Source organism: Lissotriton vulgaris, chromosome 4_1 (genome assembly GCF_964263255.1).
Source record: "Lissotriton vulgaris chromosome 4_1, aLisVul1.2, whole genome shotgun sequence".
NCBI lineage: Eukaryota > Metazoa > Chordata > Amphibia > Caudata > Salamandridae > Lissotriton > Lissotriton vulgaris.
In genome coordinates this window covers 1703656574-1703681818 of record NC_141691.1, presented here as the reverse complement: position 1 = coordinate 1703681818, position 25245 = coordinate 1703656574, and the positions used below count along the sequence as shown (strand labels likewise).

Genomic DNA, 25245 nt, shown 5'->3' with positions numbered 1-25245 from the left:
TAAAGCGCGGTTCACCAGCTCCCTGAATTATCCCACGCACAGTCCACCATGTCCATGAAAAACTATTCTTGTTCCCAACTTATGCGCCTTGGCCTCATGGGACCCTGAAAAAAAAGTTTTTAAACGCCGGACATATGAGTGGCCAACGACATAGATTTCCTGCTGTTCTGGTGCCCAAGAGTAAACTTGGGCCATCACCTGAGCTGTTTGTTCTTAGACTGTTACCCGCCGTTCCTCTGAATGACGAGGTGACTTCTTCCTGTCGGGATGGTGGACCGGTGGACCAATGCAGACTTCTGCCCTGAGTCACAGGATGATGAAAATGCAGGCAAACGTGAAAATAGGACAATCGTCAGTGCACCGCCCTACTGACAGGCTGACAACAATACACCAAAGCACATAGCACTATGTAACTATGTACCGAAGCAAGCTTCTCTCTGTGTCACAGAATGAAGAACTTGTATTTAACATGAAACAGAACCAATCAAGGGGCTAAAGCATGTGCAGCCGCACATAGCGCTTATAGCAGTTAGAGGATCACCTGCCAATCCTCTGGACCTGCTCCTCCCTAAGACCCATGGCCACTCCCTCTGTGGCCACCCCAATCCTAAAAGAGTGGGTCCCAAAGTTACTTGTTCCACCTGTAGGCCCCCCTGCCAGTCCATTTTTTTCCTTGGTACCAGTTCTCTTACCCTGAAAGCACCATAGAATGCGAGGCAGAATGCCGCTTGAAACAGAGTAACCTCCCTTGGTGAGTTACAAACCAGCTGCAAGGCTACCAACAACTTGGCTAAAGTTTCCAACCCTATTGGTCTTCTTTCGTCAGGATGCACCCCTTGCAAGTGTTGCCAGCCCTTCAAAGCCTGGTGCACTACAAAATTCCTCGTTGGATCCCCTTTTCCTTTTGCTTTGGCAAAAACGGAGACTGCCGTAATGTGATGTCTAGCCCCCGCTACTGGGCGCCCCTTATCCTTCATAAAACCAAGAAAAGCGGCCACCGTCCCTGGGTCGTGCCACTTTTGCTCCCAACTATCCCCCAAGAATTGACAAAAAGACCAAAACGCTCCTTGGTAGGCTCTCCTGGTCCTGGGTGTTATACTAGCTGCCACGAGGTACGATAACTGGGGGCACCAAGCTACCAAAGTTGTTCTGGGAAATGTGTTGGGTGCACCGCTGCTTCTGGGATGTCTGCGTTTTAAATGAGATAATGCATCAGCAGCATGATTTAATATACCCGGCATGTGTTTGGCTCTAAAAAGTACATTTAATTATATACACCGTTATACAATCTCTTTCAAAAGTCACAGGATCCGACTCGTCCAGCTTAAAATATTGCATAGGGTTTATGTCACGGGGCCTCGCCTTGTACGAATGGGTTTGTCTGACACCGGAATGTGTAAACAAAAGTGTGGTCTGGTTGGTACGTTTCTCCATATTCTTTGGGTGTGTCGGATGTAGTGGGGGTCACATTGCCATTAGAGGCGAGGAGATGCCTCCTCAATGTATGGGAACCTACGGACCTCAACTCTGCACAAACACAATGGGCCACACTAAGCTTCATGTTAGCGAAAAGGAATATTGCCCAGCAGTGGGGTTCGGAGAGGCCTCCCACCCTTGAGACCTGGAAAAATAATTAAGGCTGGTGTATGTTTTCGGGAAAAGACTTTTTTAATGTCACAGGGTCGCCCCCGTAAGTGGGCATTTATATGGGGACCATGGAATAAATATAGGGGTGAGATCTGTGTGCCGCCTAGAACAGTTGTTTACGACGCTCCCCCATCTCCCTAATGTCTCTACCTTTATCTCCTACTCCCCGGATGGTGGACTCCTTTTATGACAATATTCCTCTGTATTGTTATTACTGATGCTAGTTTCAATAAAAAGCATTATAAATTTCTTTAAATAGTCGCATGATCATGCTGTACTTTGCCGCTTGATTATTAATGCATTCCACCATTGCCATGTTGTCTGACCAGAATATCACAGACTGGTCTCTGAACTGCACGGGCCAAACAGACAATGCCACTAAGATGGGGAAGAGCTCAAGGAAGCTTATGTTCCTTGTGAGCCCAGAATCTCTCCACCAACCCGGCCAACGCTGTGCTACCATTCAGACCCCAAAATGGCAATAGGGAGAAGTGGGAAAGCAGATTCAATGTCGGACTTTGCCAATAATGCTCCCTTACCCAGACTTCTCAGCATGTCCACTGCCTGGTCAAAAGATGCATATTTTACACTACACAATGTGTCTGAAATTGCATCGTTCACAGAATTCCCCCTTGGCGCTGAAAGATTGTGGATTAAGCGGAATTCGCCCTGTACCTTTTTGGGAACCACCCCTAGTGGTGAGCAAACCTACCCAGTTTTACTTCCTTATCAATTTTTGTTGCTGCTATATTCCCATTGGCCTGGACTGAAATTTGGTTCCTACAATGTGCCACCCTATTGTAACCCTGCGCTGGGATCCTGAAGCCTGCCAGAAACCCCCTCCCTGATCGTTCTTGCAGCTTCTGGGCAATTATACATGTTTAACTAAGGGATCATGGCGCTGGTGTTTATGTTGGATCTAGCCTTGCCAAGTGACATTCTCTCATTCTTGCTTTTTGGCTCCCTTTCCCCAGGGCTTCTTGAAGCACTTAGCTTCGATGGTGATGTGTTAACACAGAAACCGCAAGCCTGGGGCTCTATTACAGGTCCGTTTATGGAAATCAAAACACACTCCTTTCTTTCCTATGCTCCCTGTCCTTGCTGTGTTGCCCCCACCCCTCCCCCCGGTTCCTGAGGGGCCTGCACCTATGGGCCTGGGTGCGGTTCTTGGTGGGAGAGAGGGGAACAAGGGACTGTTCCTGCTCCCACTTGCCCCTTTTAAAGGTGGAGGCACATGGTAGGCTGGTCTAAACCTCAACGTTCGATGTTCGAGTGAACCGGTTCACAGCCCTGCTGACGCCCGTATTGGTTGTATGTTGGGGGTGCCACGCCATCAGATGGTGCGCGAAACCCCCACCTCCTCATTCTCCCCAGGGCCTGGCGCAACCGCCATAATGGCGGCGCGTGCTAGGTTGTGCTCTGCCTAGCCCAGTGTACCGGATGGAGGAGGCGTTGCGCTGCTTGTGCGACACTTGAGGTCTGTGGTTTTCAACAAAACATACAGCTCCTCGTTTTGGAAGCACCCACGAAGTTCAAAACTAAATGCAACTGGCACGGGGCCATTTATTCTGAAGAGCTCCTGTTTCTGTTGCGACATATCGTTCCTCAATCCACAACAGAACATGCGCTCGGGAAAAAATGAGGATGAAAGGGGCGGTCGTTAATTACACTGCAGAGGAAATATCAGAGAACACGCACAAGTGTCCAAGGACAACCCTTGGTCAAAGTTATGCAAGTCCACAGGTGGCGCCTCAGGGTTTGGGGTGTCCAGGCGACCCGGGGCAAAGCTCATGCCATACAATGGGCTCTCGGGTGACTGGGAGGAATGCAGAAAGGCGTGGCACGTTGATTCCACAGCTGCGATGCATGGCCATGCCCCCCCCCCTTTCTGGGCACACAAACATGCAAACAACCAGTTCTTTTAAGTACGAGCAGGGCACAAGGTCGAGATGTACGGAGTCATCCCGCCCCCACACCCACCCCCTCCCTAATTTTAGAGATAGGACGCCATCTCCTGTAGCCAGAGGTCTAACAAGGTTCAGAACTGCGTCTTTTACTTAAAAACCATAGAGTGTACACTGGCAGTTCCTGAAGCAGAGATAAACATTTGTTTTGAGCAAAAAGGAGAGCGAGTGGCCGGGACCTGTGGGCAAGGAGAAAGAGGGAGATGAGGTAGGGAGCAGGAGGTGAGCCCGCGAGTGGTGAACATGCCTTTGTGAGAGCAGTCTTCACTTTTTAAGCACTGCACTTGTGCTTGTGGCACGCCACTGCTCGCTTCCGCCTGGTGGATGCTGCCATAAGCACGAGTGCAGTGCTTGAAAACTGGAGACCGATGGCTAAAGGCCCTCCTAGAGCAGCGCATGAGTATTGCCTAGGCGAGACCTAAAAACGCTGCTGTTCCCCGGGGAGCAGGACCTGTCCTGACGTTGACTGGGCCAAGGGTAGGCCCATCTGCACTCGTGTGTGGCTATCAGAGGACTGATTTGCATATGGCCATGTCTGAACTGGGGTGGCAGAGTGGGCTAAAGAACGGTGATGGAATAAACCCAGATCAGTTGACTGGGGGTGAGTGCTTGTATTGTCAACGCTCCGTCCATCATTTCCTTTGGTTTTTCTCTATCAGAGGACAGGGCCAGGTACCCCTCTTGCATTTTCTTTTTTAATGAGCTTTGTCCATGTTGTGTGGTGACCTTGGTTGGCATCATTGGGAAAAGAAAATCATCAGCTTTCTGAACAGGTAAAGAGATTTCTGTGACACCTAGTATTGTTACTTTTTTGACTAGTGCTATGTGGGTCATTAATGAGAAGATTAGTAATGTGTAAGAGAGACCGATAAATTCCCAATGGACAGTGAAAGAGGGGGCCAATAGGATTAACTGTTTGCCCTTCCCTGAGGAAAGTGTATGGCCTGATCCCAAGCAGGTCACACATTAGGGGTCAATAATCCTGGTGTGCAATTTGACCAGGGGAATAACCATGGGCTTCCACCGGCTTGGTGGCTGAAAGGTGCAACCAAAACAAGATGCATTGTCGAGAAAAGGGTTAATCTAGGAGCTCACTCAAAGGGGGGATGATGAAGACCAAAGAGGGAGCAGGGGTCTCTGATCTAAAGTTAACGGACATGTTATGTTTTAAAAAAATGTTGAAAGAAATCTTGGACACTATACTACATTCCTTGGAAACTTTTGTAAGAGACTCTCTTAAGATGTTTTTTATTAGAATGGGGTCACTTGAAGCTACGGCATCTGCATGTCTAGATTTTCAAACAGTACCTAGTCAAGGGAACAAGAACAATAAGAAGCTGAACTGTTGCTCTTGTAATAATCCAGACTGTTATCCTTTGGGGGTCCAAAGGAAAGAACTTGTTGGGCACAAGGCCTTGACTTAGACAAGTAATAAAGTTATGAATACTCATAAGGGGTGGGTATTTCCACCCCACAGGTTTAGATATTCCAAGAGAGAGACAGCTGGGATCAATTTGAGTTCCTGTTTACACTTGCCACTGGAGGTGACCCCGAATGTGATTGATTTAAGGGGCCTCGCCACTGGTCAGATCAACAAGATGAGTGGAGTGAGTAAGGAATAAAGAAATAAATTGGCTGGGTACAAAAGTGGGCAGAATGCAACAAATATTTGACAGAATCATAATGGTTCAGCATACGCCATGGATTGGCTGGGCCCAAAAGTATATAAAGAGGATTGTGTAGTGGTACATTTTAGCTCTGTTCAGTATGCAGAAAAGTTCCTTGTTCTTTTATCCTCCCTTCCCCCAAAAGACAGTGGGAACTCTGTGGTGCCATTAGGATATTTTGATCAATCACTAGTCACAAGAATTAAGGCTCTGGTCCCTTGGGTACAAAGGAGAAACATACTCAGTGTTCAAAATTTAGTTTATTCTCCCTCTATTTCTTTGCACATGAATGATAGTGAGCACACACAACCGTGTCACACTGCCCCCTGATTGCCCTAATCAGGGGTGACAGGCGCTAGAGGCATGTTTTGGAATCATATATCCCTCCTATGCTTTGTGTACAAGGGCGGGAAGTAAGACTCGACCAGGGTGATGAGATGGAACCCTTTCCAGACGTACATACTAGTAATATATACACATAAAAAAAAAGGTTCAAGATCCTAATACGGAATATTGCCGGCGTCCAGTCCAAACACGGAAATTTACACTGATAAAGTTATCTACAGGAGTATCCTGTTCTATGCTTTCAAGAAACCTGGGCAATTGACCCCTTTAATTTGAAAGGCTACTGCTCCTTTTTAACCCAGATATTAGGTCAAGTCATGGCAGGGCTAAAGGCGGGTTAGCTATTTTATTATCTCTGACTTTAACAGGCAAAGTAACAAAAAATGTGTAAACTCTACTTATTATCAGATCATTAGGTTTCATCTGAAGGGTACCTGGGATATCCGGTTAATTAATAATTACAATAACATTTCTAATAGCACTAGGGCCAATGTGACATACGCCTTAGAATTGATCTAGAGGGCTTTTTATCTAACAGATGTAGGGAGATGTTTTATGTTTTGCTTGCTGATTTAAATACAAATATATGTCTGCGAGATGCAAAGGTCATATGTGGTTTGTCAAATAATAAAGGCGAGGGGATGTCACAATTTTATTTATAATACTTATGGAAACGCACTGAACATGTTTTTAATGAAAATTAATATGGGTCATGTTAATGATATTTGCACCTTACAAGAAGATAATCTCCCAACATTTGTAAGGAAGGGAAGTTCAAGTATTATTGACTTTGTTCTCGTATATGAGAATATCAAAACATTTAGAGAAGATTTTCAAGTTCTGCTTTCCTGTGTTGGCAAACCATAGCCCATTATCTCTGACTCTCAAGGGGCATTATTTGTGTGCAATGTTGAGTTTCCCCGGCCAAGAGACAGCAACGGGAAGACAGAATGCAATTGAACTCATATGAGACCAAACATATTTAAGTGAATTCCTTTCCGAGTGAGTAGGAAGCGTGAAAAGGTGAACATTTGTCTTGAATACGATGAGGGATATACTGTCATCTCAGCTTTTGTGGAGCTAGGAAGCTACATAAAGGAGCCATATTGCTACGCCCAAGCAGTGGACCAGGGAAACCGCTTGGGTGGTTTGATTCAGGTCGCACAAAGGGACACACTATGCTAAAAAAAACTTGAGTAAGGTTAAAGAACACAGGAGACTTTATAAAGAGGCATTAAAGAAGCATAGGAAAGCTATTAAGAAGATAGGTGAGAGACACTCCAGAAGGTTTGTAATGAGTTTGATTGTGCAGCCTTCGGGAAAGTGGTCAGCGTCTGATTTTTTTTAGGGAGCCTGACTACTTGTTTGTGGATACAATTGTCACCCCAGAGGAGTGGGTCAAACATTTTGAACTTGTGTATGATTTTAGGGATGAAATAGAGCATATCTATGTAAATAGAGCTCAGGATAGTAACATGGTCCAATCTCCAGTTCCCTTGGAGCTGTATTGTGACAAGGTCAGAAGGGCCTTAAAAATGGTAGGAAAAGAAAAGTTCCAGACCAAGATGGCCTACCGCTTGATATGTTTGTTGACTTCTGGGCACAAATTTTCTAAATGCTGTGGCAATGCATGGTCCACCTCCCATATGGAGTCAGTCTATGATAGTCCCTATTTTTAAAAAGGGCAATAAAACTGTGATAGGCCAATCTCCCAGATAGACTCTACTTTTAAGGTGATAGGTAGGGTCGTCCTGACAAGGAATTAGGTACTATAGAGCAGTGTTTCATCCTGTAAATTCTCATAAGCAAGTATACCCAAGCTAAAAAGGGATCCCTATATTTGGGCTTTATGGATTTTTCATGTTTTTGACAGTGTTAGTCGCTGTAAAGTATGGGGCCTAGGAATGCAGAAAAGTGATACTAGGAGAAAGGAAATGGAGACAGCTGCCATCATCCCCACACCTTAAACTGCTAAGAAAAACCAGAAGCGCCTACAATAAAAATATTCTGAAGTAAAAAAATGAATTCTTCAGAACGGAATTGGAAAACGCGAAAAACAGACCTCAGAAACTAATTGAACTGGTTCAACAACATTCATACAAAATGTACAAATACTCACTAGAAGCAACAAAATGGCAAATTAGCTGTAAGGAATTCCAAAATGTCTTTACTTCCAAGGCCACGTCCCTGGAATGTGAGCGTAAGTCAGCAGCTTCTGCTTGGGAGGCCTCTCAACCAAATATTCCATCAATGCCCAATGACTCAATACCCAAAAATGAAGCTCATTGGTCCACTTTTGAGCTATATGACCAAAACTGACATCCTTAAAACCCTATCGGTCATTAAGCCTAACAATCACTTCAATGACCCACTCCCTGTAAAATGTATGCCGTACATAGACCAGGAGTTCTTCCCCAGCTGGACATCGGTAGTCAATGCTTCCCTGTCTCTACGATACTTCCCAGACTGTCTAAAAATGGGACAAGTCATTCCCATCATAAAAAAAACCGACAAAGAATCCCGCTGATCCTAGCAACTTTCTGCCAGTATCCAGCATTCCCCTTTTAGCTAAAGTGATTGAAAAATGTGTTCAGCAACTACTAAGTCAGCACATATCTAAATTCCAATAAGTAGACGATTGTCAAGCAGGATTTACACCAAACCATAGTACGGAAATGGCAATTCTGCATATAGTAGATGACGCACTACTCGCTCTAGACCAAAACAAAGCATGTCTGTTAATCTTGCTTGATTTATCATACGCTTTCGACACAGTTAACCACAAAATGTTGCTAGAACATCTGGAGAACAGAATGGGTTTTTCTGGGAACGTTCTTGAATGGTTCAAGTACTACTTGAAGAACAGATCACAAAGATTTCAGGTGAATAAGAACCTGTCAACATCATTCCCCATCCAGATAGGGGTTCCACAAGGTTCAACCCTCTCTCCGTCACTATTCAACCTATATGTGGAACCACTAACGGAGATACTCCACTGTGCCAACATCCTTTTCCACATGTATGCTGATGACACTCAGATTTACATTACCATCTCCTCCTTAGAGGAGATCAGAACAATGAACAAGGCTCTAGAGGCGACGAGGCATTGGCTAACAAGCAATCAAGCTTAAACTAAACACAAAAAAACAGAATTCCTCCTAATTTCACCCACCAAAAGTCCGCCCATTATAAAAGAATGGACCAATTTGATCATCGCACTCAATTTCACTCCGATCGATGTAGATTCAACCAAATCTATAGGAATTACGCTAGACCAAAGCCTAAACATGCAGTCACACATTAACACACTGGCTAAAAGTGCAAGATTTCACCTGAGCTACATTAAGAAATTGAAACCTTTCATCGAAACGGCGGTCCTCAAAATGGCAGTTCAAGCCTTAGTATTCTCGAGGATCGAATACGGATGCACAACACTTTCTGGGTTCCCCAAAATTGCAACAGCATCTCTAAAAGCCTGTCTCAACGCACCAACAAGGTTCATAACAGGGTCAGAAAAATTCAACCACATCTCTCCTCAACTGAAAGCACTAAACTGGCTACCTTATGAAGACAGAATTCAGCTCAAACTGGCATGCATAACACACAAAGCTCTACACTTTAAGTCACCAAGATACCTAGCACAGAAACTGGTGATTTCTGGGGAAAACAGACAATCAAGGAGCACCAGAGACCTAGTGCTGAAACCACTTACAACAGAGCGTTCTCAGGTGCCGCACCGAGAATATGGATTTTGCTACCCCAGACATCAGAAGGTTACCTAATCACGCAAGATTCAAGAAAGAAACCAAAATCCTCTTAATGAGTAAAATCCTACCATAAACATCACAGAGCATCCATACATGGCTCGCCCAAATACTCTTGCTCAAGGAAACAAGAGTTTTAGAGCTAATGTTGTTTGTTCATTACAGAGCTCTTGCTTCCCTTGTGGCTTGGTCCCTCTAGTCTTACAGTATGCGAATGTACTATAACAGTTATCAAAAGAAATTGAGATGTCAACTTGGAACTGGACTGGAATATATTAATGCTATGCAGAATGCTGTACCGGAAAAGTTACCATGTCCTGAACTGTGAAGCGCTCTGATACCCTACGGGGTCAAGTTTGCGCTATACAAAACACTGAATAAATAATAAATAAATAAAGAGGAATATGGGTGTAGAGGAGCCAATTATACAATTCCTATGCCAATTGTATACAGGGACACTGCATGTGTTAGATATAGAAGAAAGGGAGAGTGTACAGAGTTATATCATGTGGATAAAGGTGTGAAGCAGTGTTGCATTTTAGCCTCTTTCTGATTTTCTTTATCCATTAATAACATTGAGAAATATTTGGCTGAGAGAGCCTGTGATATGCAACAAGTTGGGCCCCATCCATTGCTTACCTTGCTATATGCAGATGATGCTGTCTTGATGGCTTGCACAAAAAATGGCCTTCAAATACTACTAGATAATTCTGTCATTTATGTGGATCATTTGGGGCCGAGTGTGAATCAAGGAATGTCTTTAAGAATGACTACTGGTGGGGAGGAGCTACGACATCAGCCAAGATGGCCGCATAGTCTCCCGGCTCCGCTGACCTCCGTCCTAGGCTTCACTATCCTGTCAATAATCCTGCTCACCTGAACCGGATCCGTGTGGGTGATCCGTCCCACACTCCAGTGGTGTAATCCCGGAGTTTTTCCGCCGTCGTGGAGCGAAGATACGTCGAAGTCCGTACTGAGGCCTAACCCACCTGGGAAGCCGGGACCTCTAGTGCTAGCCCTGCCAGGTCCGAGCTGAACAACAACAGGCTACTGAATGTGGTTGGGCCCGGTCTCCGGTTCACCCGCACTTTTTCCTCGATTGTCTTGTTACCATCAGCTGCCTGGTGCCCTATTGCAGGTGAGGCGACGAGTGACGCACAATACTGTATTGTGAGGGTCCCCGACCGGGGATCCGGCACTCACATCGCCGATCACCCCGTGTCGGTGCCTTGCCGCGTGCCACTGCTCGCTGACCGCCGTTTCCTCACTGCTTATTCCTGCTCCGCTTGGCCTTGCCCCGGAGAAGGCGCCTCTCCGTGGGGACCGCTATGCCTGAGGACAGAGTGAGTTTAACGGAGTGGGTTCGACCTGGCCCGTCTTTGCTGACGGTACTGGGGGCACTTATGGCGCTTCAGGGCACTATCAAAGCCCGGACTCGAGACCTGCTGTCTGCGATGGATGAAACCACAGGCTTGAGACCGGACCCTGACTCGACGCTTGTGACCCGGCAGCCAGCCATGTTGCAATGGATGTTTCGGAGGCGTATTTAGACCCGGCGGTGGAAACAGTGTTTGCCCCTATTGTGATGGAATTGCCGGACTGGAATATGCCTGAACACCCAATTGAACCGTTGAAACTTTCGATCTTGCACCCTTCGGAACAGTTACATGCCGTCCCCATTACGGACTCATCTACTTTGTACTATATGCTGTCTAGGACTGTGTCGATTCCCCTCCTCCACCGGTCTTTCAAGATGGCGGATGAGATGGAGCTCGGTCTAGGGGATGGGGAGGGGCGACAGTGGTATCAGCGACCTACATCTATGTGCTCCTGGTCTGCCGACTTCTGTGACATTGTGTGTAAAGGACTTCCCTTAATTACCGACCTCAGTACATTTGATCGAAGGGGCCAGGGTTGAGATCCTTGTCTGGGTTACTCGTTGTGGGATTATGGTTGACGGGATTGACTTATTGTCCTACCGGATTCCGGGGCAGGGTTGGCTATGGTGGGGGAAGGAGACCGGGAGTCCGTAATATTATGCCCTCCTCCGACTTCCCCTCTCGAGTGGGGTTTCTTTTCTTTCTTTTCTTCCCTTTCTCCTATATTTCGGGCTCTGGTTGCTGGGCTACAGGCACGCTGCGTGGGGGGTGGCCGTAGTCATTTGCAGGGGTGCAGGGTGGGGAGGGTGTGGGGGTGGGTATTTAGTTTTTTATCTTTGTTCTATGGCCTCTTTTTCTTCTTCTCTTTTCTAGCCTTTCTCTCCTTTCTTTTCCGGGTTAGTGCAGTGGGTTCGGCTTTCTTTGCATCCTTATTTCTATACCTGTGCCTTGACCTCTCTGGGGCCTTGGCGCTGCGGGGCGGACAGTGATGATGATGTAGATATTAATAATGTGCTGTTTATCCTGATGCTGCATGTCTAAACGTCGCTGATTCTCATGGTTGCGAACTTGGTAGGGACACATCTTTTTTCTGTTCGCCCCCCTCCTTTTTGTGATCCGAGACACTATATGATACCTGATCCTTTCTATTTTATATTGAAAAATTAAAACCTCCTATCCTGATGCCGCATCGCATTGCATTCACAACCGCTGTGCTTGGTAATTTGAGTTACTATGCTCCCCAGGGGCGATTGCTCTGACATTAATTGTGATACAATATTGAACTGCTTAGTGGCCAGCCCTGGGGGTTGTAGGCCCGGTTTTGTATATGTGTGCAAACGTAAATAAAGGTTTAAAAAAAAAAAAAAAAAAATGACTACTGGTATAGCCAGGAAGAAGAACAGTTTGCACTTTCTGAAAGGTAAAAAGATGGCATCGCCAGATAATTTTTCCTATTTGGGCTACTGTTTAAATGTCAGAATAAATGGAAATCTTTGCTGGTAGCAAGGAGGATGTTCTTTGAGATGTACCACAAAGCTTGGTACGAAACCATTGAAGGCAATGTCCATCATATACAGCAGCAATGTGTTTCATGTCATCTTATGGTGGGGGATTGTGAGGTGATCAGATGTAGAAACCCTCCTGCACACTGAAAACAAATGCTTGAAATGGATTTTGGCAGTTCCTCCTAGCTGTGCAAATTTTATCTGCCGTGAAGAACTGGGTACCCCATGTACTGAAGATAGGATTTGCTTTGCACCTTTACTTTTGAAGCGAGCTATATGTATTAATCTGGCAGCTTCCTGGACAAGAATAATTATCCAGAAGCCCCAGTTACATTTTATTAGGAACATGCTTGAAAAGATGGACAATATAAACATTTTACCAGATCCGAATGCTTTAGATGATGTGAGCAAAACAGAATTTAACCCTGTTGGAAAATGAGTCATTAGTTGTGTGGTCTGCACAAGTATTGGGTCCACATTTGTTCTCCACCAGGAACCAAACACCCCATTGTAGCTTTTTACTTTCCCAGTGTAGTGAAGCACAGCAGTCCAAGGCCTTCTCAAAGGAGGTGATGTGGGTTAGTACACACCATTCACAAATACACAGTAACAACACTCAATTAAGGATTGTCCAGTCTGAGCTTTTCTTTTGAAAAAGGAAAAAGTACATTTATTACACTCGAACAACTCAATACTATGAAGCAATTTACAAATATGCACAAGCTTATGGAATTACTTTTAGATAACACTGCATAATCATTCTTAACCCTCCCAAAGGAGGGTGGTCCAGTACCACAGCTCACATGTTGAAACCTTACCTTGTCCATAAATTCCAGGGTTTGACATAGCTTGCAATAAGAACACTTAATATTGACCCCAAAGCAAGTTGCTGTTAACCACATTACCTCAGTAAGCATTTCACCATAGGAATCAAAGCAATATTTACATATAACCACGACTGAGAGACCTTAATGCTGGCAATAAACCATGCAAACTTTACTCCTGTGTGGCTGTCAGTCTCATTATTCTGAATAATCAATGCCTACCTATGACTGTACCACTGTCGCCCCTCCCCATCAGCCTAACTGTCAACATCAATAACGCAATTAAACTTTTACCATTATGATCACAATCCTTTGCAATAGTCAACATTAACATATACTTTGAAATTCATTCAAAATACAATACAGCACTTTTACATTTATAATCACAGCATCTGCAATTATTTCATTCACCCCCAGAGAGTGTCTCTCAACATGATTACTCCTACCCAACACTTTCAGGCTACAACTGGTTGCAGCCATAATCTTTGCACACAGAGGGCGCAGCAATTCCAGCTCTAAAACAAAAATTTAAGGTAGGAGAAGCTTAATCAAAGGATTATCTTTCATAGAGTCCCACCAAATTTAGAGTGAGAACTCTGGCACTTTCTTCAGGGGGAGGCTGAGCTGCTCCTACAACTCCCGTCTCACTGTGGGAACATTTTGGGGGTGACCCGGCTTTCCGGGGGTCAGCACAAGCCACAAATGAGTGACTTCCAATTTTAAATTGATGGCGAAATTGACGAGCCCCTAAGGGCAGGATGGGGCGCTCCTCCTTGAGCTTTGTGCATTTGTATTTAGCAGCTCTACTGCTGCACTGGGAGAGCCACGTTCTTTACAATTTAGTGTTTCTTTTCTTTTGCGGCCTCGTGTCACACTTTTCTTCTGTCGGGATGCCTGGTCACACCCATGCACCCCACATGCAGCTGGATAGTGGAAAAAAACTTGGAGAGCCCACCCAGGCTGGTCTCGTTGGCTCCTCACACGGCCAGCACACTTGTGTGCTGTTGCAGGAGCTTGTACTTCACTTTTGTCTGCCTGCTCCAGCGGTCAGACGGATGGGGTGCTGCTGCCTTCTTGGTGACGTGGGGATGTGCAATGGCACTCCTCCCATTCTTTCTCTGGCCATCGGGCCCAAGGATGGGGTCTTGAGCCCCTGCTCACCTTTGTGGGAGTGCAACGGCATTCCCTTAACTCTTCCTTCTTCTCGATGCCCAGGGATGGGGTCATGGGCCCCTTCCTCACATCACGGGAGTGTGTGATGGTGCTCCCTCATACAATTTATTTTCTTTACAGGGGTAGCCCCCGGGCCATGACCCACTACGGGGGCCAAACTGGATCCAGCGGGGGAGCCCCACGTACTTTGTCACTGGAAAAGAAGGGTCAAAGGTCACCAAATATATAACAGCCATAACTCGGGCCCCGTTGGTCTGATTGTGATCATCTTGGACTCGCTTTGCTCCTGGTAGTGAGCCCAAGCCACCTCAGGCCCTTTCCTCAGGCCTCCAAGGATGGCAAACTTTGCAGGTAGCTGGTTTTACTGGCTCCCTGTGCCAGCCTTTCACTTTGCCTTTCATCTAGGTTTCTCTTCTTCCTGGTGCAGAAGCCCCGTCTTTCCCCTGACTGATCCTCAGGGGTCAGTCGGGTCCCTGGTCCTTGGCGTGTGCCCCACTGAGCCTTGGGGCAATCAGAGGTACAGTACGGGGGTTCCCCCTTCCAGTTGCCCATGGCGTCAACCTCCAGTCCCAGTGTTCCTCAGACACAACACATCCAAGAGAGAACTCTCCCCCCTGCGCAAGACCTTTTTTCAAGGGGAGGGTGGGGGGGGGGGGGGAGGTGCCATCAGGTAGGCACCGCTGGCCTATCCTGAGGCACCACATCACCTCTACACCGCTGTTTCAACATTGCTGCACCAGCTTCTGGGATACTTCAAGATGGTATAACCCAGAAGTCACTTGCCACATGTGTTCTGGGGGCCTCGGCTCCCCACTTGCTGGGATCATTGCAGGGCTTTCCCCCAGCAAATCTTCAAAAGAGCCCCCGCTGGTTTGGCTCCAGAGATCTGGGCTCCATTCTTTGTTGAGTGGCCTGGAGTAGGCCACCGCCAGCTGCTGACCCGCCTGTCAGCCTACACCAGATCTAATCACATCATAGGAAATGCCACCTCCCAACTTTCGAGCCGCTCCCTTGCGATGCAGATGCAGATGGTCCAATGCTGCCAGGTCGTCGCCAGGGACCTTGAACAGGTGACAACAGCTGTACAGAGTCTGCAGGCGTCTGGCCATGGCCTAGCAAGTGGGGGGGATGATGCCAGCGAGGGCACTTCCAGTCACAGCAGCATGTCCTTGCCGCTGGTAACGGAACGCCGCCGCAGCAGCAGGCCCACTGCAGCATCACGGGCCAACAGTGTTGTGGAGGACGCGGAGAGGCGACTGGGTGCATCCGGCCGGAGGCGCCAGTGACACTTTGAACTCTGCCAGCAGGGCCATGCTGATTACACAAGCACAGCCTCTACCCTATCATGGGGCTGAATGAGGGAATACAGTTTGCATGTTATATCTAAGAAAATTGTAGTACACATTATTGTGAAATAACAATAAGAATTTATGGTCACAAGTAAATCTGATTCATGTCATTATTACATTTGTCATGCATGAGTGCAGTGTTGTGTGAGGGGAATGGGTGCACTAGAAACAGTTCATAGTGATTTGGTTGCGGCGCCTGTGTCCTTCAGAAGGATTCTCCCCACGTGCATGTTGCACATGTGCAGGTGGGCGGTTGTCCCCTTCCGACTCACTGCCAGAGATATCCACAGGTATCCTTCGCTTGGTAGCAATGTTGTGGAGTATTGCACACACGGCCACGATGCGGCAGCAGACCTCAGGCTGGTATTTGAGGGCCCCACCAGTCTTGTGTAGAATGCGGCTCTTTAAAAGCCCAAATGTCCGCTCAATGCAATTTCTAGTGTGAATGTGTGTAGCATTGTAACGCCGTTGCTGTGGTGTGGCAGGGTTGAAGTATGGGGTGATCCCATCAGAAGTGGCCGCTCCTCACGCTGCTCCCTGCTCTACCTGCCGCCTGGTATTGTAGCGCTATACCGCCAGACTGCTGTCTGCTACCTCGCCTTGCTCCCACAATTGCTATTGCCTGATTGATTAATACAATTATATCGTAGCGCTAGATTGCCTGATTGTTTATTAATTGCTAATCATAATTTTATCATAGCGCTATATTGCCAAAGTGCGCTTTAACATTCTTTTCAATTGTGCTGTGCTGCCTGTAGAATTCATTTGTGCCTGATTGTGCCGGTGCCACTGCCATTTGCATCGCGTTTATTGTGATTGTGCAGTAATCCTGTTTCGATTTTGGCTTGCTGCCATTTTGTTGTTGTTGTTGTGCCTCCCTGCCCGGATCTTCACCCCGCTCCCGCCTCCCAGCTGCTCCTCCCTCGTCCCTCCCCTTCCACTATCCACATATGACAGATGCCTCCGCACGCAGCGTTTACGTGCAGCGGTCGCGCCCAATGCGCGCCGAAGGTGCGCCAATGGTAAGCCCGTCTACGCCCGTCCGCGCCTGGACCGCGCCCAGCGCCAGACCCCCTGGCCCCCGCAATACCCATTCCACCCGCATAACATACGACGCTGCAACCCTCTCAGCCCTCAACCCCGGCCGACCACCAAAGTGCTATCAAGCCGCCCCAGGACACACCCACGGACCCTTCACCTGCCACTCCTGCAAGTTCGACTACATCAGGACCCACACCAAATCCACAAACTCCAAACAGAGCTCCGACACTAACCACCTAAAGTGCTTCCTGCTCAACACCCGCTCAGTCCACAGACACTCCATCCAACTCTGGAACCTACTCGACACTTCATCGCCGGGCGTCGCCTTCCTCACAGAAACATGGATGAACACCTCATCAGCCCCCGACATTGCCATAGCCATCCCGGACACCTACAAGATCATCCGAAAAGATCGCACCAACCAAACAGGAGGAGGCATCGCCATTGTCCATAAGAACACCATCCGCATCACAACCAGTTCCGACGATAACCTCGCTACAGCCGAACACCTTCAATTCCAGATTCACACTGACCCCAAAACCACACTCAGAGGCACCCTCATCTACAGACCCCCAGGACCCCGCACACAATTCAGCGAAGACATCGCTGACTTCATCAGCCCACATGCCCTCCCATTCGAGAACTACATTCTACTGGGAGACCTCAACTTCCACCTGGAAAAGAAAAACGACAACAACACCACCACCCTTCTGGACAACCTGGCCAATCTTGGACTCAAACAACTCGTTGACACCCCCACCCACTCTACGGGACACACGCTTGTCCCTATCTTCACCTCCAGCAAGCACATCTCCTTCGATCACACCACAGCTCTCCATTGGACGGACCACCGCTGCGTTCACTTCAACTACAAAAAGTCCACGACCCACAACCTATTCCCCGAAGAAATTGGAACAAAATAACCACCGACCAGCTCTTCACATCGCTTCACCAAAACCCCCCTGCCAATTCATCGGACCCTAACCAAGCAGCCACCAACCTCACACAATGGATCACCCACAGCGCCGACGAACTAGCACCCTTGAAAAACTATCTAATCAAACAAGGTAGCAAAAAAGCCCCCTGGTTCAACGATGACCTTAAGAAATCCAAGAAGTTCTGTCGTACTCTCGAGAAAACCTGGAGAAAAAACCCAACCACTGACAACCTAGCCTCCTTCAAGAACGCCACCCGCAAACACCACCAACTGATCTGATCCACCAAGAAAGCATTCAAGGATCGACTTGACAACAATGCCCAAAACAGCAAGGAACTATTCAACATCGTCAAAGAATTCACTAACCCCTCCGCCGGCACTAACGACAAAACCCCCTCCCAAGACCTCTGCGACTCTCTATCCTCATTCTTCCACAACAAAATCGCCGAAATACATAACAGCTTTGAAAACCAGTCCGAAGGCCAGTCCCCTCCACCCACCTCCGAACCAAAACCGCACTCTAACAACCTTTGCGCCTGGAACCCAATCACCACTGAAGACACCATCCGCCTGATGAACTCCCTCCACTCAGGATCACCAACCGACCCATGTCCCCACCACATTTTCAACAAAGCAGACTCCATCATCGCACCCCATCTCCACGATGTCATTAACTGTTCCCTCAATTCCGCTACCTTCCCGGAAAACTGGAAACATGCCGAACTCAGCGCCCTTCTGAAGAAACCCACGGCAGACCCAACCGAACTTAAGAACTACCGCCCTATCTCGCTCCTCCCATTCCCTGCCAAAGTCATCGAGAAAGCCGTCAACAGCCAACTCGCCGCCTTCCTCAAATCCAACAAATCCCTCGACCCTTCAGAGTCCGGCTTCCGAGCCAAACACAGCACCGAAACCGCCCTCATCGCAGCAACAGACGACATCCGAACACTACTGGACAACGGAGAAACAGTTGCTCTCATCTTACTTGACCTCTCCGCAGCCTTCGACACAGTCTGTCATAGCACCCTCATACAACGCCTCAGCAACGTCGGAATACAAGGGAAAGCATTGGACTGGATCATCTCATTCCTCACCGGAAGAACGCAGAGAGTCCGCCTCCCCCCTTTCAAATCAGAAGCTACCGAAGTCATCTGCAGCGTACCACAAGGATCATCACTCAGTCCCATCCTCTTCAACGTATACATGAGTCCCCTCGCTTCCATCACACGCCAACACAACCTCAACATCATCTCCTACGCAGACGACACCCAGCTGATCCTCTCCCTCACCAAAGACCCAAACACCGCCAAAACCAACTTACACGAAGGAATGAAAGAAGTAGCTAAGTGGATGAAGAACAGCCGTTTAAAACTAAACTCGGACAAAACAGAAGTCCTCATCTTAGGGCCATCCCCCTCTGCCTGGGACGACTCATGGTGGCCACCGGCCCTCGGAACCGCACCCATACCTACTGACCACGCACGTAACTTGGGCTTCATCCTGGACTCCTCCCTCTCGATGACCAGACAAGTCAACGCCATCTCATCATCTTGCTTCAACATCCTACGAATGCTCAAAAAAACCTTCCGTTGGATCCCCACCGAAACAAGAAAGACGGTCACCCACGCACTGGTCACAAGCCGACTGGATTACGGAAACACCCTTTACACCGGAACCACAGCCAAACTACAGAAAAAACTCCAACGCATCCAAAGCGCCTCAGCCAGACTCATATTGGACATTCCTCGGCAAGCTCACATTTCCAGCCACCTGAAAGACCTCCATTGGCTCCCTGTCAGCAAGAGAATAACGTTCCGTCCCCTCACCCACGCACACAAAGCCCTCTACGACCTAGGACCCGAATGCCTCAACACGCGTCTATCCTTCTACATCCCCTCCCGACAACTACAATCGTCCAATCAAGCCCTCGCCGCAATTCCGCGCATCCACAGATCCACCATGGGGGGGAAGATCCTTCTCCTACTTGGCGGCCAAGACCTGGAATTCTCTCCCCACCCACCTCCGCCTTACACAGAACCACCTCTCCTTCAGAAAGCAACTAAAAACTTGGATATTCGATAAGTAAAACACCTCCCTCCCTCAAGCGCCTTGAGACCCTCTGGGTGAGTAGTACGCTATACAAATGTTGGAACTTGAACTTGAACTTGAGGTACTCACGGAGGCCGTATGCGCTGTCACCTGAATGAAAGGAGCAGAGGGTGAGTGCCAGTCATGCGCAGCTACATGGTCTCGATGTACTGTTTGTTGGCATGTGTACTTACCTAGAAGGTGTCCTTCGCCACAGTCTCCCCTGGCCAGTCGTGTGTGCATGCCGCTGTGCCGGAATATGAAGGAGTCATGCATGCTCCCCGGGTATTGTACCACTATGTCGGTGATGATTGTCTTAGCGTTGCACACCATCTGGATGTTCAGTGAGTGGTAGGACTTGCTGTTCCGGTACATGTATTCTGTCTCTGCGGGTGGGCAGATGTGGATGTGGGTACAGTCAATGCATCCAATTACATGGGGAATTGCGCTATGTTGTAAAATTCTAGCTTGCTTTGATTCAAGTCCTGTTGGGTGGTTGGGAATTTAATGTAATGGTGTAGCCGGGTCAGCATGGCCTCCAGGAAACTCCTTAGGCAGCGGGACATGGTGCTCTGGGAGATCCCCCTGCAACTGAAACTATCCCCTGGAAGCTTCCGGAGGCCAGGAGGTGCAGGCTGCACAAGACCTGGACATGGGTGGGCACGGCATTGGTCCTCCTCGTTGGGTGCTGCATCAGGGGGTCAAGGTACCGGATGAGCTTTGTAATCATTGCCCCATTCAGCCTGTACTCTGAGTAGATTTCCTCCTCAGTTTGGCCCAGTAGTGTGATCCGCTGGCAGGAAATTCGCTCCTGGATCCTGCGTCTGTTCCTTGCTGCAGCCTGGAGCCTTCGCCGCCTAACCACCATGTAGAGTCCAGGCATTGTGAATGTCCTCATGCTCCTACTGTGTCTCCTTAAGAGTGTTTGGTCAGCCCCGCACCTTTGGCTAGTTAGGAATTTTTCACATTTTTTTTTTAAACTTCATGGTTACTACCTGGTTTGGGTTCTCCTTAAATTGCGCCTCACCGATAGCAATTTAGAGGTTTTTCGCTAATTGCAATATTTCATGCATTTGGTTAGCGATTATTTTGCGAATTCGCAAATGGAATCGCAGAATTATTTGAAACTCGCAATTTCCGATTCGCAAAGGGGGTTCCACCTTGATTCTGCGATTTTCTTTGCGAAGTCACAAAATATGTTTTGCGAATTCACAATTTGGTCAGGTTTCATTTCATGAATTGCGATTCATGGAATTGCGATCGCAATAGCTATTTTGCCGCTATTGCGATTGCAATTTATGTTGATGAATCTATGTGTAAGATTAACAGATTCCAACTAAATCACCATCACCCAAGGTGCTACAAAAACAGAAAGTTCTTCAACTCCGAAGGAAAAATATCATAAGAAGGAGCAAAACTGATGAAAAAGAAACAAAATTCAATATTCTGGGCATACTAAGTGATCTATGTCCGAGAAAGCATGTTATGTATGTGATAGAGCTGTCAATATGAAAAGAGGTCCTTTAGTACTTAACATTATACATATGTAAAACCTGATAATATCTGAAGAGCCATTCTAAATTTGGCAACACTTGTCTGATCTCAATCCTAAACGAATAGCAATAGCATTGATCAAACTGATTACCTTTTTGTAGTCAGAGTAACAATTTATAAAGAAATACTGTATGTAAGATTTAAAGGGACATTGCTAACAAAGAGTCTGTTAAAAAAAAGGCGGATTCACATATGAACCTCCACTGGTAGGACTGCCCACTTTGTGAAATTTTAGATGTTGAAAGTGCCACTAGAGATGACACTATTGCCTCTGCCATAGACTATGTCAAGGTTTGGAAATGTTGGAATTCACCTCAAGGAAGAACACCATGGAAATAGTGAAAAAAATTCATGGAAGTCCTTAAAATGCAAATAAATCCATCAACCCTGCATGTTAAGGGGACTAGATATGTGTACAATGACAAGGAAGCCCCACATTGAAGGACTCTCTCAGTACCCGCATCTGATTGCAAAATGTTTACCAGCACAGATGGACGTTGGTGTATTTTTGACTAAAGTATTTTTAATCTGAGTAGGCTATTTCCACGTTGGATCTCCCTTGCAGTAGATTAGAATCATATTTTCAAACACTTCTTTGACAGAAATGGTAAGCCCACAAGCCAAGGGGGCTAACAGAGAAAAAATCTTATACATGCTATGTATATTTACCATTTCATCACATGCCCTATAAGGAATGACGCAGGGATCTTTATAAATCTTACAACCTTAAACTCATGAGGTTTTGAAATTACATTTGTTTCTTCCTAACATTATATTTGTGAAAGCAGAAGAGCGAGACTGTTTTGAAGGAATCAATTCATAGTTCATTAATAACTTCTGCACATGGGCAAAATGCATACAGTGCATCTAGGAATAAGCAAATTATCACTTTATAACAATGAATTTCTTTCTAATGTGTAAAATGTACTAAGCAGGCTTCTCCAATAAAACATTGTAACATTCATTCCAGTACATTGTTTGGTTTTCATGGCACAGCAACTCCAAATAATCCATGGTCTTCTTGGTTAAAGCACTTGTAGGAGCAAAGAAAAACTCTAATTGGTAAGAGGTGCACGTTGGTTGATAAGCGTATTTTCTGTAATGAAAAAGGAAAACAAAAGTTGAAATGCTTACACATGCTCTTCCTTAGGGAATACGTCTATATTAGTATAAACAACTTTTACCAATGGAAAATCATAATTTTTAGGTAGCATCTAAAGATTCCTTTAATAAGTCATTGCAACTGTCTTTGCAACAATAGGTAACTGGGGTCCATCAGGAGGCACCTTTTTACACATGGTCTTTTTCTCATTATTTTTATATACTAATTTGCTAGCATATCTGGACCTCTGTGCACTGGATGACAGCAAAAGGCCCATTAGTGAATATGATCCGATCCCTAAATACGGTGATTAGATTGACTAACTCAAACTGGATCATTTGACTTTTAAGTGAGGCAACAGAAACTGATCATGTGACAATATCATATTTCTTAGGCTACGCTCGAGCAAACATGTCAGTATATATTATTTTGATGTGTTGAAAAGGCTACCAATACCAGTCACCTATAAAATGTGTTGTGGCATCCATAAGGCCTAGGTGCATAATGTGTAGAAGCAAGACTTGCTAACTATAAAGCAAGCATGACACTCCGGTAAAATAATTTTAAATAGATTATTTACTTATTGCATAGGCCCAAGCATATACCCATAACTTGTTGGGGAATGCCCTAGAAAATTAATCTTTACAGCATATGGCTGTTTTTTAAATAGTAAATTAATTGGTGAACTTAGATTACCGGGATAAATGTCACAAAGATAGTTTTTGGAGGAACAAGTTACTTACCTTTGGTAACACCCCTTTTAGTAGAGTCTCCATCTAATGGCAGGATCCTCAACTTTTGAATATTCCTCAGGCATGAGACTGGATCTAGAAACTTTTCCAGAAGTAACTCTAAGCTCTGCACTGCCATCTTTTCGGAAAACCACTCTCACGTACTGACATCTTTTGCTTTCAAAGCTGTCTACGTCCCCAGACGCAGAGCTTCAAAAGCAAATTGTTCTTGACCAGTGCCAGGTTTCTAGACTAGGTATCTTATTTTTTGATAGAGTTCCATTCACAAATTGGGAGGAATGGAGGGTTGGTGAGGAATCTGTGGTCAGATCGAATTACTATACCAGTAAGATCATTAGCAGTGGTAAGTAACTTCTTCCGATAGAGACTTCTAACTGCAGATTCCTAACCTTTTGAATAGATACCAAAGCAGTACTTATTTGGAGGAGGGTCTGAGCATGTACTCAAACCAAAAAGTCCTGTAGGACAGAGCTAGTGGAATTCCCCTCTCAGCAAATCTGGTTTTCCAGACAATAGTGCTTGGTGAATGTATCTAGTGACACCACGTAGCTTCCGTCCCAACTAAACAAACAGATTTTACTAAACTAAAACTAGAGGCAATTGAATTCTGCCGTAAAATCCGGTTGAAAGTCTTTTTTGCCAACCAACCTCCCAGTGTGAGTATGGAAACAACAGGCCTTAGGAACAAGTCCACTTTTGTACCCCATCAGAATATTCCTAAACAGGTCCACGCATTCGAACAAATCTTGTTATCCTCTATCGCTAAACTAGAGAGTAAACATAAATACGTGAAACAAAACATCTCTAAGGGACAACGATTGGCCCTGAAAAGCTTGAAAGACGATCATTCTTTGATCATCAAACAGGCCGACAAGGGTGGAGCAGTGGTGTTATGGCCCCGTGAACAATATCTCGCGGAAGGTGCACTGCAGGTTAACAACCAAGAGTGGTACAGAAAACTGCAGGAGGATCCACTACAATTAATCCAATCTTTAATTTCAGATGTTGTTCAAACTGGCAGAGAAAGTGGCTTCCTAGGCCCCAAAGAAATTGATTTTTTGGTCAAGAAATGCCCGAGAACTCCTGTGGCATATTTCTTACCAAAGATTCACAAGAATTTATCGAATCCACCGGGGCGACCTATCGTGTCAGGGTGTGACTCATGCCTTGAGCCCCTGTCGAAATACATAGACTTTTTTCTGAAACCTTTTGTGACAAATGTAAAGTCCTACTTAAGAGACACTACTGATTTTCTGGTTAAGGTTGAAGGGACCCCATTTGATCGTACATCACAATTGATGGTAACCATGGATGTTACGTCCCTTTATACCCAGATACCACAGGACGAAGCACTGGAGGTTTTGGAACTCTATCTTGATTCAAGGGAAAGACCACATAGAGTTCCAACTTCCTTCATCGTTCGATTGGCCGAAATAACTCTCAGAAGAAATTACTTTCGCTTTAATGATGAATATTTCATGCAAGTTAAGGGCACCGCGATGGGGTGCCCTTATGCCCCGGAAATGGCCGTACTTTACATGGCCGAATATGAGAAGAAATATGTTGAGTCAGACAACCCCTTTGCACATCACATTGTGCATTGGTATCGATACATCGACGACGTGTGGCTCCTGTGGGAGGGGAGCCGCGCCGAGTTGGGTGACTTCCACCAGTGGCTCAATAATAGGCAAAGGGATATTAAATTCTCAATCGACTCAAGTAATGAAAAAATGACATTCCTTGACGTGGAAGTGCGAGATATTGACGGGTCCTTGAAGTCCTCCCTTTTCAAGAAAGTGACGGACAGGAATACCATACTCCACTACGGGAGTTCACATCCCAGAAACCTAAGAGCAAACCTGCCATATGGACAACTCCTGCGAATCAGGAGGAATTGTTCAGAATTGACACAATTTGAGCAACATGGATCAAAATTTTGTGAAGAACTAACACAGCGAGGGTACCCTAAAAAGCTTCTAAAGCATTCTTTTAAAAGAGCACGTTGCACACCGAGGGAGAGCCTCCTTCAAATAAAAGTCAAACGCGACCTTGAGAATTTGGTCTGCGTCACGACATTTGGTCCCGAAACCCACAATATACGCCACATGGTGTTGAAACATTGGCATCTATTGGAACAATTAGAGACACCCATCC

General features: G+C 46.3%; 1 protein-coding gene across 1 annotated transcript in view; it reads right to left on the bottom strand.

Annotated features, from left to right (window-relative positions):
* Positions 1 to 22041: 22041 nt before the first annotated feature.
* Positions 22042 to 25245, bottom strand: part of LRRC69 (leucine rich repeat containing 69) — a 351609-nt gene continuing 348405 nt past the window's right edge. Inside the window, exon 8 of the mRNA XM_086965983.1 lies at positions 22042 to 22333. Within this exon, the coding sequence (XP_086822109.1) occupies positions 22223 to 22333 (111 nt within the window). The 3' untranslated portion in view covers positions 22042 to 22222. The remainder of the gene's footprint in view (positions 22334 to 25245) is intronic.